Source organism: Centroberyx gerrardi, chromosome 6, assembly GCF_048128805.1.
Source record: "Centroberyx gerrardi isolate f3 chromosome 6, fCenGer3.hap1.cur.20231027, whole genome shotgun sequence".
Classification (NCBI taxonomy): domain Eukaryota; kingdom Metazoa; phylum Chordata; class Actinopteri; order Beryciformes; family Berycidae; genus Centroberyx; species Centroberyx gerrardi.
The window spans coordinates 19,174,637-19,193,581 of NC_136002.1; the positions used below are offsets into that span (position 1 = coordinate 19,174,637).

An 18,945-nucleotide genomic window follows, 5' to 3' on the forward strand; every position below is an offset into this window, starting at 1 on the left:
GTTCAAATGCATGGAAATAATTTTGGTAGAAAGCAAAGTATCTTCCAATATTTTCATACTGCCCAAGAATACATAAGATTGTATAAGATTCTTTTTGCAATAAAATCACAATAATTTTTCTGACATTAACGAATGGCCCAGAGACATCTGTTATAGATGTCTCTGGGCCGATGTCCATGTGTTACAGCTACAAGGCTCTATGAAATCCCACCAACTAAGGATGAATGGTTAAGATATTTTAAGAGATATTTGTCTAATGGAGAGCATTATACCCAAGAGAATAATCTGAAAACCATTTAAAAGATGTTGAAAAAAACAAAAAAACAACAACACATAACCCTGTTTTGTTGTTGTTCCATTTATATGCTTCTGTCAAAATGGCAACTGATTGAAATAATTATAATTATTTCTCTTTTATTTTTCTTTACTTCAAATGACCTTAATTATCATATGCCTTTTTTCCTTTTGATGTTTTTTTGTTCTGGGGGGATTTTTATATCACTAACTACACATGGTAATGATACCTTTAGAGAGGATCAGATCACCCACGCAACATACACTCTGATACAGGGCAGGGTTACTATACCATTGTATTATTTCATGGACACCTAATTGAAATGAAAATAACAAACAAACTTATATTTGCAAAACATCTTCCTTGTGGACATATAGTCTGGTCTGGTTTGATACAATCTGTCCTGGCCTGCTTTGGCCTAAACAGGCCTAGTCCAGGCCCCGCTGCAGCCACATGGGCCTTGACCTTTGTCGGACTCACCAACATGCGTCCCAAAACTCCATGAGGCTTGCTGCCACATTTTGTCGCCTATCTCTACAAAGCAGCCATGAGGCCCAACAAATCTAATTCCTGCTCCTTTGGAGACAGGAACATTTCAATAATGACTTCTGTGTTCTGTCTGCATCTGCACAACCAGAGAGAGAGAGAGAGGGGGGGGAGAGAGAGAGAGAGAGAGAGAGAGAGAGAGAGAGAGATGGCTGTTGCCTGCTGTGGCTTTTGTGTGGGTCCTGCTGCTTTGGAGGCGGTGAGCAGTGGCGCGTCAGATGAAACCGTCTCAGGTCGGAACAAACGGCATTGAATGGGAATGTTTGATTTGGTCTGGGCTGTCTCTGGACAGACGGCACAGCGTTGCAGAGGGGGAAATTCAATAAGAGACAGAGTGAAAAGAGAGAGAGAGAGAGGGGCAGGGAGAGAAAGAGAGACAGAACGCACCTTTATATCGTCCCTGGATGATTTGAAAGCCTGAGGAACAAAGGAATCACTCTCGATGGCCTCAATGTCCTTTATCCTTCTCACTTGCTCCTCCAGAGAAGTCCCCTCTGAAACACACGACACACAGAGGGGAGGTTATGAACAAAAGCACGCACACACTCACATATGTGCGCGCACAGACACACACACGCAGGCACACACACGGAGGGTCACCGGTCCCTTGTCATGTTTTGAAAGGGACCAGCTTCCATTTGGACTAGGCCTAGTTGATTCTATGTTATCCCTCTATATAATGCTCTTTGACACGTGCAATATGAAATATCTGATATTCCCCTATTTTAATCTAGGCTTCTATGAAAAGGACTTCAGCTTAGCCAAGGGCATGGGGCCGCTACAAAAGCCGAGGAAGAAAAAAAGACAACTAACAAGATAATAGCCAGAAAGTGAATAACACACAGATAAAGCATGCTAAAATAATCAAAATATGAACACAAACTCAATGCAATGGAATTCCATTATGGAAACTAAATGTGATTATGTTTCATACAGTTCTCATGTATCAGAAAGGATTTTGCTCTGGCTTGTACAATCCAACAAAAAGACAGAAAAGGTTTCCAGTAAATTACACCTGGATATAAACACATCCGAATTCTGCATATCAGATAATAAATGATTTCAAGAATTGAAAAGCAGTCTTCATAGCGTAGGAGGGCAAAAATAGTCTGGAAAGTTAGTAACAGGGAAAAAAAAAAGACAGAGTCTGAATACTCCCATTATTCTGTGGCTGTCAATCTTTCCACTGATCAGTCAATATTCATCCCTTTCTCCCCCATCCATCCGTCCTCCCCTGCACTCTCCCATCTCTCTATCTGTCAATCCAGCAGACATGCATGTCTCTCTGCTTCACTGATGTAGGCTGTGTCATGAAAACAGGTACACAAATGGGAACACACACATTCACGCTCGCACACACAAAGAACATCGTGACACAAGTACTCCCCCATGTACGCGTGTGCATGTGAAGACAGGTACGTGCACACACACACACACACACACACACACACAACTGGCATAAAACAGCATATGCATACAGGGCATACATATACACGTTGGCATACATACATACATTGCATTCACACATACACGACTGGCTTAAAACAGCAAAGGCATATAGCACACACACACACACACACACACACACAGCGTGCAATTGGAGCTAATAGTAGGAATTAATTTAATCCATTAGCAGCCACAGAGAGGCTGTCACAACAGATCTTCATGGCCCTGGTGTTTAATGAATAAATGAATATTTGTTCCAGCTTTCATTTGGTTAGCTTTCATAGCAAAGCAACACACGCTCACACACACACACACACACACACACACACACAAAATGCACACACATACCCTATTATAGTTCATAATCGAGCTCAAACAAACTTGGTTTTGATTTATATGTACTGCAGAATTGGACAACTGACTGACAAGTGGAATTAAGCTTCCTATATGACAGACTATCAGCTTGTCATCCTGTGTGGGAAGATGTGAGCAGAGACGCATCGCACCGCGGCTCCAAAAATAGTCATTACCTTGACTGGGCTGCTAGATGGAGTCTGAACACTGGCCCAATATCCTCCTGGAGACTGTGGCCTGTCCTTCACACCACTGTCACCAGCCATCGCTGCACGGCTGCGTGAGCGCGCGCGTGATGGAATGAAAACTAAAGCCTGTCACCGGGCAACAATTAATTCAGCAATTAATTCACTTTTTCAATGACCCATTCTCTACTGTCCTTTGAGCATGACCCCCCCAACACAGCACGACCACACAAACACGCACACGCACACACACACACACACACACACACACACACACCCTATCTGCTAGCATCTCCTTGGCAGGCCGTCTGTTGCTGGGCTGTCCGTGTGCGCTGCAGGAATCCATTAAGACCTCAGACTTTTTGACAAACACATTATTGGTAGATAAAATGACTTCCATATGCTGTTTGTCAGATGTCAGCGGGGAAAGATATGTATTTCATGAGAAAATCAAAAATAATGGACTTTGAGAGAGGACCTAGCGAGCTTACAGGCAGACAAAAATCAATACTCTCGCTGGGCGAGCGCACTCCGCAGCCCGGAGAGGTCAAAGTTGATATTTAATATTGACACATTATCTGGGAAATTAATTTAACAGGTCGACTCAATTGTCACCGCATTAGGAACGCTTCTCTGTCAGTGATGAGAGGAGGACAGAGTGAAAGCAGAGAGGGAGAGGGACAGAGAGACAGAGAGAGGAAAAGAGAAACAAAAGTAGACACAATTTAATGTACGGTTTGTGCACTGCTTTAACCTACTATTTTCATCTCTCTGTGGCATTTCTGTCTGGATGTTGAAATGCATTACCACCATTACCAGAATCCAGGAAATGGGATCAACCCCAATCAATAAACCGCCAGTCTGTTTATATCTGCAGATTATAATAATGGATGGTGACTGATTGATGTATGTGTATGTGTGTTTGGCAGAAGTATGTGTTGTGCGCATCTATGAATGTTTATGTCCTTGCATGTTTACGTGCATGTAATGTGTGTGTGCACATGCGTGTGTGCATATGTGGGATGGGAGTGCGAAAAAGAGGGAGTCAGAAAACTCACTCACAAACTCATTACCAAAATTAGTTGGACAGACAGCAGTGCTGATGAGTGGCTCAGAATCAATAGGCTATTGTTCTCTCTAAATAGCTGTTTGTCCACCTCATTGATTAAGACCAAGAGAGGGAGAGAGAAAATCAAACCAGCCAATGGAAGCGGATCTCCTCAGCTCATCTCCTTCAGCCTTGAAGAGATGTGAGAGGCGTACAGCAGTTACAGCTGCCCACCAGAAGAGGGAGCTGTTCAACAACACATGTATACACGCAGGTAGGAGCCTGAGGCTGTGGCGGCCGTGTCTTTGTAAACTTGACTTTGGTCCACAGTTTGTCAATCAAGAGCAGCAGAGCTGAATATATTGCTGCTGCTGATTAATTCCAGTAATTGAGTGCACTACCGCGCCAGCTAAATTACCGCAGCACTTGTTGTTGTTGTGTGGAGGAAAATAAATAAAGGGAAAACTAACTGCTTGTTGTATTGAGGTCGCTCACAAATTATGGCAAATTTTTGACAGTGTTTTGGAATTATATAGCAAACAGGGCTTAAAGGCATTTAATGAATGTATTAAAAATGAATGAGGCTATGGCAAAGAAAAGGGCAAATTGTGCCGCTGTATTTATGGTGGGTAGCGTAACTTGAAGTTCTAGGAATACACGTGGGACACCACATGTCAGCAAAAGGGTCATTCCCATTTTAATTTAGCCAGTTTAATCAAGGAAGCAAACATTTTTAATTTGTCAAAACAAATCTTTACTAAAATTTACAGATATTTCCTTTATATTCAATTAAATTTCCACATATTTCTTTAATGGACCACAGTCTCTCCATGTCTTTCTCTGAGCACCACACCAACAACTGCTCCCTTACACTCATGAGCCACTTTGTACACTGACAGTCAATGCAGACTGCTGTAAACCCAATGCTACACACTCTAGTTCTTACAATACATGCATAAAAGTGTGTAAAAGCATGCAAGCTTTCATGCGCACACACACACACACACACCACAAAGTCTCATGGTTTCCCAGGTTTCAGTAATGTGCCTCCCCTCCACTGCCCCCCCACCTCTCTCCCTGCACCGCGGTAAAGATGTGTAATTCAATGCTCAATTTAGGCCTGTCTCAGTGGAGATTTTTTTGCCTGCTAATTGATAGAAATTAAGCCATTAATCAAGCCACTAGCCATCATTCAACCCAGGGAAGATGAATACAAACTTTCATAATAACCACCTTCCCCATTTTAGCCCTCATTAGCATTAATTTTTAATGCAATTATGCTATTCTTTTACGCTGAGCTCATAAATTACTGCTCTTTTGTTGCTGGCTGGCCTTGTAAAATCCAAAGTAATGCTTTGTAGTCTGATCTTTAAGGCAATTACTGGCTTCTTCACTCTTTTATCTCCCTGCATTTCCAATAACCTGCTCTCTAATGATTTATCTCCGCTGTACCCCCTCCCCCCCTCTCTCCCCCAATCCCCCTCTCCCCCCCTTTCTCTCTCTGCACCAGCGGCCAACTGCCCCCCTGCCAGCCTCTGCCTCCAACCCCCCAACCACCCACATTCTCCCCATCTCTTTGCACCCCCAGATACATCGGGGATGTGCGCAAACACATGCATGGATGCTTGCCTCCACCTGCTTAAGTATGTTAGCACGCTCAAATGTGTGTGTTTGTATGTGTGTGTGTGTGTGTGTGTGGAAGGGGGGTGGGAGTGGCGGCGACGCACACGAGCGCACACACACATACGCATGCACGCCACACATGCATAGACACACAAGCATATACAGAGCCGTGCTCCGTCTAACTTTGTTTACAATCTCCTTTAGTCATTTTCCAGCTCGCCCTTCATTAGTGAATATCTAGCTCCAGCACTGGCGACAACACCTGGGGAATGCCAAGGTAAGAGACCAGCGCTCCATCTCACTCTCTCTCTCTGCTGGTCTCCTGTGGGCCTTACCTGTAGGCTGGCTGCTCTTGTTTATGTAACCCCTGAGCTGGGTAAACACACACACACACGCACGCTCGCACACACACAGGCACACACTCGCAGAGCTTGGCATCAAACAGCTGAGTTAAGCTGAGCAGGGCTGAATGCTAGGGGCGATAGAGGGGCTCCGGTCTGGCCCTGTTCTCAGCAGCAGCATCCTGGCTGCATCAAAGTCTTTACCATATGATTCTCCAGGCCCAAACAACAGGCTGCTCCAACGCATGCCTGGGAATTGGATTGAACAACAACAGAAACAATGAAACAATAGCTTACTTATTAAAATCCAAGTGATGAGATTTCATTATCAGCACCGAATGACTCTCGGCGAGACATTTTGTTTTGCGGATGAGGATTTCCATTACAGCATCATTAGAACAAATGAAGAAATCTAATGTGTCTGGTTGGGCTGTCTGAATGTGCCTGCTAATGAGATATTGTGTTGATATGGCAAAGAAGTTCAAACCTGTCCTACTTAAGCCCAGAGCCATTGAGCCAGACCTATCACTCTACTTTACTTCTACTTCCTAACCGAAGCTACCACCATTGCCTAAACCAGCACTCCTTAGCCCCTTGCCAGGCGAGACCAGGGAAGAGAAGTACACAGAAAGCCAGCCAGCCAGCTCGGGTTATTAAAAAGGTGTCTGATGTGGGCCTTGGTTAGGTAATACTTTTAGACTGTATTGATTAGGGTGCGCTGACAGGTTCTGATGTTAGCCCTGGAAATGCATCAAGTGGCTAATGAGCAGCTATTAGGCCCATCGATTAGCTGATTTCAATTGATAGCTAGCAGGCCAAAGCTGCACGTCAATATTTGCATAACTAATACCCTGCAGCTCCAAGCATTGAAAAATGAGATCTCAATGAGGGAGAGAGAAAGAAGAAATTGCGAGAGGGAGAGAGAGAGAGAGAGAGAGAGAGAGAGAGAGAGAGAGAGAGAGAGAGGGAGAGATGAGAAGAGGAGGAAAGTGGGAGCAAGGTAAAGAAAGACAGAAAAGCAACTCAGACGCATGAGTAAAGAGGCAAACAGAGAAACACCTGAACTATCAAAACAATCCAAATGCCATGTAAAGCTAACCCACCATGTGTTTCCTCCCATGTGTGTGGATCTGACCCTTAGGTGCCTGTATGTATCTATCCTCCCATGGTCCTGTTGCACCAGTGCCGAGGCGTGACGCTGTGTATGCTAATGCATGTTTGGCTCCTATGGCAGCGGGGGTCAACAGGTCACACTAAATGAAGGAAAATTGTGATAGGCTGAGCCAGATGTCCCAAGTGTGTCCCCAAGGAGTGTGTGTATGTATGTGTTTGTGAGTGCGTGTGAGATGTCCAATGACAGAGCAGGTGGCTAAGCAAGCCTAATGTCTGTTCCCATGAGACCACACACACACACGCACACACACAGTCATACATATAGTCCCCCTCCACCTCCCCCACCCCAAAAAGCCACGCGTCCCCACAATACGGCTTCCAACACAATGCATACACGGGCCAAGTGTTCCCCCACGGTGCTCACCCTGTTATCATACTGTCAACTGGTCTCTGTGGAGTCTCCCATCCTGTCACTGTCATCAGGGGCCTGTCACATATCACTAATGCTAAGTGGTCTCCCTAAAATCCCTTATGGTGCCCTAAACCAGTCAGCTCTATGTAAAGAGCCCCACTGGACAGGCCGTAGTGCTCAGGTACACTGTGTAGATGCACGCATGCACACACACTAGGGCTGAAAGATACTGACAAAAAAAATCTAATTCCGATTATCAGACAGAATATTGCAATTGCGATTCATATCATCACAACTTTTTCTTGTCATACATTTCTTAGAACTTTAAAATTGTTTAAAGAAAAGTGATTTTGTTAAAAAAAGAAAGATTACCCAAAGATTACCCGAACACTAAAATACCTTGTTTAGAAATCTATTTTGGACGGCTCTCTCTCTTAAGCAATTAATTGCAGCCTATGCGATTTTTAAATTGCAGAAGTTCATATTGCGATTTACATTTTTTTTCGACTAATTGTTCAGCTGTAATACACACAGACACAAACATGCAGACAAAGTAATTTAGGAACTGATGGTGAAGATCATACACAATCACATTCTTTGGATAAAATGGGCATGTAGCATTAAGCATTGTTTGACATTAGGAGACATGATAGTTTATTGGCTACATACATTATATGATATATATATGGTATCAGGAAATGAAGAGCAGTTGACGACTGAGCTCTTACACACACACACACGCACACACACACACACACACACACACACACACACAAACACACACACACCCTCTACTCGTGTCTCCCAGTGATAGGGATCTCCCACTCTCCAGTCAATAAAGGTCTGAATGATGAATTAATGACCCAAACAGCCAGCTAATGACAGGATGACATGGCAGCCACGCGCCACGCTTGGCTATCTCCTACCACATCTCCACTTATCCCTCCCTCCTCACCACTGCTTCTCTCTCCTCTGTCGTTCACCTCGTCTCTCCTCATCCATCCTCGCACTCAACTTCCTCTCCTCAACTGACCCTGGTCAAACTACTCCATGGTCTTTCTTACTTTACAGTGAATGCTGCTGCTACTGCAATTAACAGCCTCCTTTTCTGTTCTCCACAATGAAATTGGGGGAGGGACTATGGATCGGCCACCAGTCCGTCCGTCCGTCCATCACAATATCTCAGACGCCACTGAATGGATGTTCATGATACTTAAGTGAATGATACGTCTCCAATCTAGCATTTTAAAAATTGCACCGATTGGCCTAATGGGGGGGCACTACAACATTTATTTACTTGCTGGATTTTGCCGAATGATGCATCTCACCACTACGTTCTCACCACATTTTTTAAAAATGACACTTATCGGCCCAAGGGATTGCACTACATCATTTGTTCACTCAACCATGTGTCACACGCAATATCTCAGACACCAATGATTCGATTCTCACAAAACTTGGGGAAATGATGCATCTCACTGTTGCATCCCAGCATTAAAAATTACACTGACTGGCCCAAGAGGGAAGTACAATTACAGCTCAAAACAAGGTCACATATTTGTTACAGATTGGCCCAGACGGGGACGTCATCATTTGCGGGGGACGACGTGTTTACTGATGGCTTGTTTACAACAGTGATTCTCAACCTTTTTCATATCAAGGACCCCTAATCTAGTCCACATTAGAGCCATGGACCCCCATTGGATGAGATTTTGTCTCTCAGACCCAAATCTGAGAATATTTTTATTGTTAAAAATGATTTTGTCCAGAATTCCATGACTATCTGTATTGTAGGTAGAGAGATAACAGTGAAACTAAGATCAAAACAGTCATTCTTCTACATTCTCTAATTGTGTTCACTTCTTGTAAATGAAATAATGCTGAAGTTTAACAATTCATCAATTTGCTGGGGACCCCCTGGAACCACCTCAAGGACCCCTGGTGGTCCCCGGACCCCACGTTGAGAACCACTGGTTTACACTATATCTACCACTATCATGGGTATACATGTCATACACTGCATTAATTTCTAACTGCAAAGGTGGAGAGTTAGTGCGGACAAAGATCAACATCATCTACTGCATGTGTATATAAGTCAGCTATTTATCTATTTAGCTGAGGAGTTAGCTAGGACCTGACTGCTCCCTCTGACCTGCATGGCGCTAACTACAAACACAGCATAGAGGGCTAACCAAAGCCAGGTGTGTGTGTGATTTTGTGTGTGTGTGTGTGTATGAGCAGTATGAGTGTTAGTCGATGTCCTGTGCCTGGGCAGCATCACAGAATCTCATTAAAAAGTGAAGCTTTCACAGGCTGAGTGGTGACGTCTTCAAGATCACAGCGCCTTTCTGTGTCGACCGGCTAGCTAAGGGGTTGGTGGTGTTCCTAACATTTTGTATTAATGCTCTTTTCATTATATTCTATCAACTTTATGCAGAGAAACAATTCTGCTTCTGTTAATCATGTTATTCTAGGATCCGTAAGTGGGATATTGTCAGTGTGCGGCAGCAACCATATACCTCCAAAAAGTCGACTTTTCCAGAACTGAGGAGAAACTGGTTGGTTTTTCCATTGACACTCATGCATTCTGACATTTTAAAACAGATAGTTTAGGGTTTCTTGTTTGGGTGGTTCATTAAACACTTTCTGCACATGGAATAATCAATGACAGCTCTCATTTACAGTAAAACAAAAAAAGTCGATAGGGGGTTTTGAAGGACAATAGAGATGTGTTGTACACAAAACACTGCACAATGTAGTTAAAAGGACAACACAAATATAAGAAAGCTACATGCACCTTAAACTTGAGCATGAGCATCAATGTATCAATTTTATTTCTCATATATTTTAAATTCCTAAACTGTAACATGGCGTAGTGTAAGAGTCTGTCTCTTTGTCAGACTCAAGGAGCTCTTTATTAAGCACAGTGCTGTTTTAGTGTGATTAGAATATAGAGTCTTGCCCTGCCCTTTACCAGAAATAACAGGCATTTGACTGCATTAACTTGATGTTAAACTAGGTTGTGTGTGTGTGTGTGTGTGTGTGTGTGTGTGTGGGGGGGGGGGGGGGGGGGGGGGGGGTGCGTGTGCGAGTGCACGCTGGAAAAAGTGCAGTGGTCTCCATTTTCCCAGGCTGGTCAGCAGCTCTTTTATGAACAAGTCTGTAATTAGAGAAACACCATAGCAACTAATTACTTAATTGGAGCAAGGTCTTTAAAATGAAAATGATGTAATCTGAATCCAGGAAAAGGGCCCGATTTACACACACACACTAATGCACAAACACAAACACACAAACACACAAACACACACACGCACCCGTGACCTACAGTCTTCTTGATGTGTAGCCATCAACCAGCTCTTTCCCCCTAGTTGGGTGGTAATTGATTTCTCTTTCTCTCGGTGTACCACCGACTCCTGGTCAGTGTGTGTGCGTCTGTGTGTGTGTGTGTGTGTGTATGTGTATGTGCGTGTGTGTCTGTGTGTGAGCTTGTATGTGCAGGGTGTATGCGCACACACAAGACAAGAGGAGAGTGCTAGAGAGAGAGAGAGAGAGAGAGAGAGTCTTGTTTGTGTGGTCTGCTGCAAACTATATTAGTAAAGGTCATGGCCATGTGTGTGCATGTGTGTGTGTTAGTGTGTCTGAGTAGTAATTAATTAGGCAAATGCCCCCCCACCCGTCCCTCGCCCCCCTTCCTCTCCTGACCTCAGTTGTAGTCTAATAACCTTGACACTGTGTAATATATTACCTCCCTTTTTCCCATTGCACTCTGCCTTATTGGAGGGAATCCAGCAACATAACAAAACAACAATGACATCATAATTTACATGTAAATCCAAACGTCTCCATCATGGGTAATTTTGCATCACGGCCTAAGTACCTGGAAGAAAATGCATGAGTAGTTCTGTGAGTATAATGTCCAGTCAGTCCTGATATGTTTGATTTTGTTCAGCTGTGTTGGTGTGGGAGAGGGGGCACACCAGTCAGTCAGCCTCACTGCATATATGTGTGTGTGTGTGTGTGTGTGTGTGTGTGTGTGTGTGTTCACGTGCGCATGTGTAAAATGATGTGGTGTTCCATGCAGTGACCCTTCCCCTCCACATGTCCCTGATTGTCACCCTATCCCATCCTGACTACCCCCCCTCCATGCCCCACCCTCAGTAGTCTGGGACCACTGGCCCTGTCTTGATGAGGTGCCAATGAGCCCACACACACACACACACACACACACTCACTCTCTCTCTCACCCACACACACACAAGGGTCTCTCATCCTATACCCTCGAACTCCCCATTTCCCACACCAAAGCCTGCCCAAACAGACCTACCTTCCATCAGCATGATCCTCTTACACACCATGTAAAAAAATAACAAAAAAACATTTAAGACACAAAAGCGTGCACACATATTACCCCCCCCCCCCCCCCCTCAGTTCTGCGACCTCTGATGTCTGACGACAAACCTTACAAGGGCGACCACATGGCCAGAGCCACCCAGGACGCCAGCGCTCTGACCCGCAGCAGTCTGTGGGCGGGTCTAACTCGCGACAGTCTGACCACCCTGTTAGCCGGCACAAAGAGGGCTACTGCTGTGTGTGATCATGTCCAGACGTACATATGTGTCTGTGAGCGCAAGCCGAATGTTTTCAGTTAGACCTACTGCAAGTAGCCTCAATCTCTTCATGGTAAGGCTACATGGTTATGGCCAAAATGGTAATACCGATTGTTTTGCTATTTTTTGTGATAACAATTATTAGTTTTGATGATTTGAGGAGCAAAATTATTTTACTCCTCTTTTGGCATCTAATATCATCATCTTGACTATTCTCAGCTACAGTGTACAATCTAAATGAAATGGCATGTTTCAATACTCCCCATATGCCAATATTCTACAACTATTAATTGTGGAAACAATTTGTGATAAAAAATAATAAAATCATGACAAACAATTATACATAATTAATTATGCAGCCCTACTTGACGCACTTGCAAAACAAGTTATTTTTTCAGCATTATTTTAATCAAAACATAATTTCCCATTGAGCAGACTTGTTTATTTTCAACAAATTTGCACAATACCATCCTAAACCTAAATGGGATGGATGGTAAATCTAGAAAATACATCAACCTGGTGACTCAACGCGGGGTTGCTGAACGTACATCGGTCTACTGGCAGCGGGTTAATTGATAAGGGTGACCCGAGGAACGATTACCGATCACAGAGGGTAAAAGGGGGCTGTCAATCATCTGTCCACTTGACCTGAGTGAACACAGGGTGGAAGCTCGCATTTCTGTGTAATCTAGCCTATAGCAGTAATCTAGCCTATGGCAGGGATAGCTTGGCTGCTATCGTATCAAACATGTCATTCCATAGATATCCTTATAGAAATGATTAAGCTATAGGGTCCATAGCTGCCAAAGTGACAGCCACACCGGGCAGCATCAGCATCCCATTACCCCGGGACAACAGAGGGTCACACAGGGTTAGCAGAATTCGGCATGCGCCTCCACTCCTTCGCGGGACCACCAGCGCCTAGGACAGGAGGTCACCTAATCACCTTGCCGAGCCATCTCCAAGGGAGGAAAGGGAGGGCAAGAGGGAGGGGAGTAAAAAAAAAAATCAACTTTAAATTTGCGGTGATGAAAAATCAATAAAGCAGTAATTGCTTGGCTTATCACCGTGCAATGAAACAAATTGGGAGGAGAAGGAAGGTAAGGGGAGGGCTGGCGTCCGCGCTGCATGCCAGGCTTTTTTGGCTGCAGTGTGTGGAGCTGAGCGTAGCGCGAAGAGAGAGGAGAGGAGTTTGGGCTTCAGTGGGCCAAGGCAAGGAAAAAAGGTCTCCTCGTGATAATTAAATCTTCTCACACTGATTTTCTGCCAAATTTATTTCCCCAGGGCCCATAACTCTGATTCAGTGGTTACAAGCCAGGCATAACTAATCATTTCAACGTGGGGGGAACCACAAACCTGAATGAATAGGGAGAAGAGAGGAGAAAATAAAAAGGGGGGATGGCTAGACTGACTCTGTGGCACTATTCATCTCTAAATCAATCATTATTTAGGCACGACACAAATCAGAGATAAGTGAAATGTGGAACCTTTTTTTCTGTAGGATTCTATATGCCTGTTTTCAAGGCGCCTTTAAAGCGAAGGTGTCCCTTTCGCTTTCTCTTTCCAATGCTATACGTGCAGAAAACATCCTTTAATTCCTGGAACAAATAGAACCCATAAAGCCAATGAAGTGTCGGTTCAATATGCCTCTGATTGTCCCAGGCATGATTGTGTTGAACATAATAACACAACAAATAAGGCCATCTATCTGAAGTAACGACAGGAGATGAGGCCAACTCCACTAATCAATATCAAATCGATACAAACCAGATTTTCTTACATCAAAATCACTGAGACAGATCTTCCTTCAGTGCAGAGTGCACAATAGCAATACAGTGCATCCCTCGAGTCCCAAGGTGGATCGTATAGCCGGTGGAAAGAATAGACCGATGTCAGAGTGTAAAAAAAAATAAAAACGTATAGGTCTACCCTGAGCAAGGATGCTGGGAACTGTAATTATAGGTCGGTATAATTCAGACACTCTCCTTATTGCATCCTTATGTTCGAGTTAATGCAATGAGATAATGGACACCGGATCACTCGTGTTTACCAGCGGCTGAATTTCACTGCTTGTCCTTCAAGTGGCAGCCTCGGCAGCACCGACGCCGCGCGGCGAGGTAGCGAGGCACGCCACACCATGGCCCCGGTAATTAAAACATTTAAAGCAGAGCCAGCCCCCCTGCGCTCCCAGGGTGTGATATGGGGGTCACGCGCCTGTAGATTCTAATTTGCGCGCCATTTGTATTCATGACAGGCACGTGCTAAATATTTAACAGCAGCCCGGCAGGAGTTTTGTATTGTTAGGCTTTCCAGGTCAAATAATTTGATTTCAAGGCAGATTACATTAAGCGTCAATGTCCAAGCCACCGCTCTCACTTGCCTCTCATTTCCTGTCTTTTATTGCAGCTGAGATAGGCCACAAACGAAGGGATATGGCTTTGGATTATACAAGAGCTTGTTATCCGTGGACTAGTTATTATTTTCAATTAGAAAAGGGATCACATCGTTTATTATGGGCGCGCACACACCCCCACACTGGTATTGCATGCGCACACTTTAGCACACGCATTGTAATGAAGGAGTGAGCGGAAATTTTAGCTGACTGACAAATTGTTTAGCAGAGCATGTAATCACACCTAACAAGAGAAATATTAATTCAAACGAATGATGGTGCCGGCACATGCAGCCATAATGATGTTTCGCTCATATTGATTGTCCTTGACTGAGGTATCCCCCCATTGGTTAGGATATGTATTCTCCCTCCCGGTGTTTTTTTTTTTTTTGTGTGTTGAACAAGCAAGGCCAGAAACCAAGTCCAGACATTTTCCCTGTTTCAGCCGAGGCCCAGCGGTGATTGACAACAGAGCTAGTTAAACGGTGATGAGGCGTTAATGGATGCAAGGTCGGGGGAGAGAGTGGGGGAGGGAGAGGGGGGGGGGGGGGGGGGCCCGCGGCTGAATATTTAATGGTCATATAATTCCCGAACACAGACACACACAGACAGGTACACACCCAACCCGTGACCTGTCCTACACACCGCGTAATTAGGGAAACAGTCCTTTCGTTTTACTGCCAAAAGAGCAAACGGTAGGTATATATTCCCCTAATGATATGGGTTAAAGAGCTATTATACGTCTCATTAAAATATATGATCTCCCAATCTGGTGGTGGTTTGAGGTGATGGAGACCGAGCAGCATAGGGGCTAAAATACCATCTGTAGGCTACAGGCTAGTGTCCAATCCATATCAACATAATTCTGTATGTCAGAAGATAGCTGCGCAGATAAAAGGACGTTTTTGTGCATCGCCCCGTAAATGACACATGGGATCCAGATTTCTCTAGATGACAGTGTTGAGAGTGTGTGTTTAGGACCTTTTTGAAGTGGCACGCCTGTGTGGGAATGAATTGGGGTTATCAAGCATTTGACACCAATTTCCATAGCGACTGGTTGATATGATACCTTTCTCCTCAGCCCTGCTGGACGACTGAATAAGCAGGAAGAATTAACAGTCTTAATAAGGTTTAATAGGGCCCAGATTGATCGCAAGCTTGCTCACTCTCACACACACACACACACACACACACACACTCCAAAACACCTGACTCAGTTATCTGTGCATTATTGCCGAGGAGGATGCAATGGAGACTACACATTGATATTTCTCTTTCTCATATCTCACATTCTCCTGCCCTCATCTTCTCTCCATCTAACTTTTGTCATTCCCAGGTAGGCTGACACGTGGGTGCACACACACACACACACATATACACTGATCAGCTGTGTGCTGTATTACTGTAGGTGTGTAGACTCTGAAATAGGCTAAACACTCAGATACATTCCAAAAACCATACTACCACACCACACACAATGCATCCCCGATATAGTGGTTCTAGCTATAGAGTATGTGGACACTGGAAAAGTGCCAGCTGACAGTGCAGTCCATACAAAGAAACTATGATACACTGGCAATCACTCCATCTCATTATCGCTGGACACACTATGTTAGCTAAAAGCCTCCTGGGCTCGCAAACAACATCTCTCAGCTTTAATAGCCTAAACAAGGCATGCAGCTAACAAAGGAATCATCCTCCCCTCTCATTCTCGCACCCTTTCATATCCCAAGTTTCCTTTTTCAACCACTAGCATCATCTGGCTGCCCTTAACCAGAGAGCCAAACACTCCTTTCAAGTGGAGACTACTTTGTTAACTGATGACCACAGGGCCAGTTATTGATCCTCTCTCTCTCTCAGGAAACCCTGCTGATAAAAAAACCCCTCTCTTCTCGCAGGGCTAGGCAGTATGCAGCCACAGTTCGCTACAATAATAGCTTGCATATCATAGAATCCACATGAATCAGATCACGGTGGTTTCGATTAGGGCTAAACGAACTCAAACGCGCTGCCAGTCCAGGATGTGAATCTATTTATGAACGAGGAGTGTAGGTGGTAGTGTTCTTCTCTCCTCCCCTCCCTTCTCTTTAAAGGTTGGCTCATTTCAGTCGTCTTAGCGGTTCAAGTGTAAACTTTCTAGTTGTGTTGACCTGTGGGAGCCCCTGCGGGGAATAGGGAGACCCCAAGTGACCTGCTGTTTAGCAGCGGCAGTGGCCCACCTCCTCCATTTTACTTGTGCTGGGAGGAAGGGCAGCGGAGGATGGAGCTGTCTGCGCTTCTGTGTGTGTGTGTGTGTGTGTGTGTGTGTGTGTGACGGTGCCACAGGCGTCTCTCTCTTCCAAGGTAAGGGCAAGTCATTACGGCCACTTTGTCGAGCCTCTCTGATCCCGCTTCTTGTGTCCCTGTGCCGTGGGACGGGAATGAAATGATCGTCCTGCGGCTCAAAGTCAGCGCCGCCACAGCACGGCACTCCACACAGCACCGCTGCTCTACACAGGCGAGCGCAACACCTTACTTCATACTAAAGGATCAGTTGGAGTGAGGGATGAAGAAGCTTTGAGCAGAGGGGAGAAAGAGTCAATTGATTCCCAAAAAGAGGGAAGATTGCAGCACGAACTTTGCTTAAGAAAGCTATTTGATTGGGAGCTTCGCACTGTAGCCCCAAGCAAGGCACTTAGTCAACACTTTGGCAATGCTTCCACACAGAGAAGCGAGGAGGAGGAGAGAAAGACTGAGAGAGAGAGAGAGCGAGAGCGAGAGAGAGAGAGAGAGAGAGAGAGAGAGAGGGGTGGTAATGGTTAAGGAGGACAAATGAAGGTGGGGAGAAAAAGCGGTATGCAAGACAAAAAGTAGGAGGAGAAAAACAAAAGAGGAGGGAGGATGAGACAGAGCGCTGGACCGAGAGAAATGAAAAATATAATGTGAGAATGGTGGGAAAAAAAAAAAAAAGAAAAAAAAAAAGACGGCGAGATAGAGAGAAGGAGGGAATGAATTCTTCCCAGAACCGGGAGACCAAAGCAAGTTTGCAGAGCTAATTAGTTTCTGATGGCTGGACTTTCATTTGGCTAAAAGGTCAGCTAACTTTAAAGGTCACACAGCCATGCCTGCTAGATGCAAACAGTAAAATTACTCAGAAGAGGGAGAGAGGAGAGAGAGAGAGAGAGAGAGAGAGAGAGAGAGAGAGAGAGCAATATAGCAATATAAAAACACCTACACTAAAACTAATTATGCTACTGCGTGCGCACATGCACACACACACACACACACACACACACACACACATACACACACACACACAGCACTTGACAACTGCATATTTGATATTCTCATTTATATCATGCTCTGGTCAGAACAGGGACCAGGGTCATTATTCCTTCTAAGGGCTTTTATTACTGCTAGCATATCCACTGCAAATTACTCTTGACTTCATTTGAATGTGTATCAAGATAATCTGTGTGTGTGTGTGTGTGGGTGTGGGTGTGTGTGTGCGTGTCCTATGTCGGTGGCGGGGTTGTTCAGGTTGACAGGATAAATTTACTGCCTGCAATGCTAAGCACATTTTTGCTTTGCACATCTAGTATGCATCTTTATGTAGATTTCAGCTGTCTTAATAACAACTCAAGAGTGTTATCAGCATCTCAGAGTACATGGTCTCCTCCCTTTAAGAAGGGAGGAGTTTACAAGTCCAGGGAACATGCATACAAGTGTGAATATCTGGTAAAGCGTGGTGTTGCACAGAGTACTGGTGCTGAAAAATTACTGCAATACCCGATTTGAGAAATGGTAGAATAGTGGAGATTTTCACACTACACTATTTTCTATTGTCAACTTGTATAAAATTCACACTCACAGATGGAAACCCTTTTAAAAACTTGTTTGTATACACACAAATTACATTTTTACCAGATAATCAGGGTCCAGCTGATTTAAGACAGTAATGTGCTCCACTTGTACAACCATGCTGTTTGGCTGTTAGCATGCCAGAGCAGGAGTTGAGCACCAGATGTCTTACAGCCTAGGAAACACTTTCTGTCGTTCTTCAAAGGAACTATCAAGTTATATTTGATGGGGAGAAAATCTAAAACAAAGCCAACTCGAATAATTGGTAGTTTAAACAACTTTAACTGTTAACTTGCCAACAACTTAAATCTCATGTTGTTTGAGGTTATTTAGTTTTTTTTTTAATCTTTTTGGTTGGTATCATTTTAGAACCATTAGACCATTATACCAGGGCTGGTATTAGTAGCAAAGAGACAAAAATTTTGGTTCTATGACAACACCAATGCACTCATACACACACACACACACACACACACACACACACACACACACACACACAGCTCACCTTCTTCCTGCTTCTTCCGGGCCTCCTCCTCTCTCTTGGCTACCTTGGCCTTCAGCACCTCGTCCGTCTTAGCTGGAGGGGGAAAGACAAACGGCGGGTTAGGAGCTGAGCAGAAGGTCAAGAACCCCACACACACACACACACACACACACACACACACACACACACACACACACACAGATGACAGTAAAAAAGTCATGTATGTCATGTCATGATGTATGTCATGATGGTCTTA

The 18,945-nt window shown here is 44.4% G+C and overlaps 1 protein-coding gene across 1 annotated transcript in view; it reads right to left on the minus strand.

Annotated features, from left to right (window-relative positions):
• rsrc1 (arginine/serine-rich coiled-coil 1) overlaps nucleotides 1-18,945 on the minus strand; it is a 111,569-nt gene that overhangs the window by 4,652 nt on the left and 87,972 nt on the right. Inside the window, exons 7-8 of the mRNA XM_071900717.2 lie at nucleotides 18,711-18,782; nucleotides 1,229-1,335 (exon numbers count right to left, since the gene is read on the minus strand). Coding sequence (XP_071756818.1) covers nucleotides 1,229-1,335; nucleotides 18,711-18,782 — 179 coding nt within the window. The remainder of the gene's footprint in view (nucleotides 1-1,228; nucleotides 1,336-18,710; nucleotides 18,783-18,945) is intronic.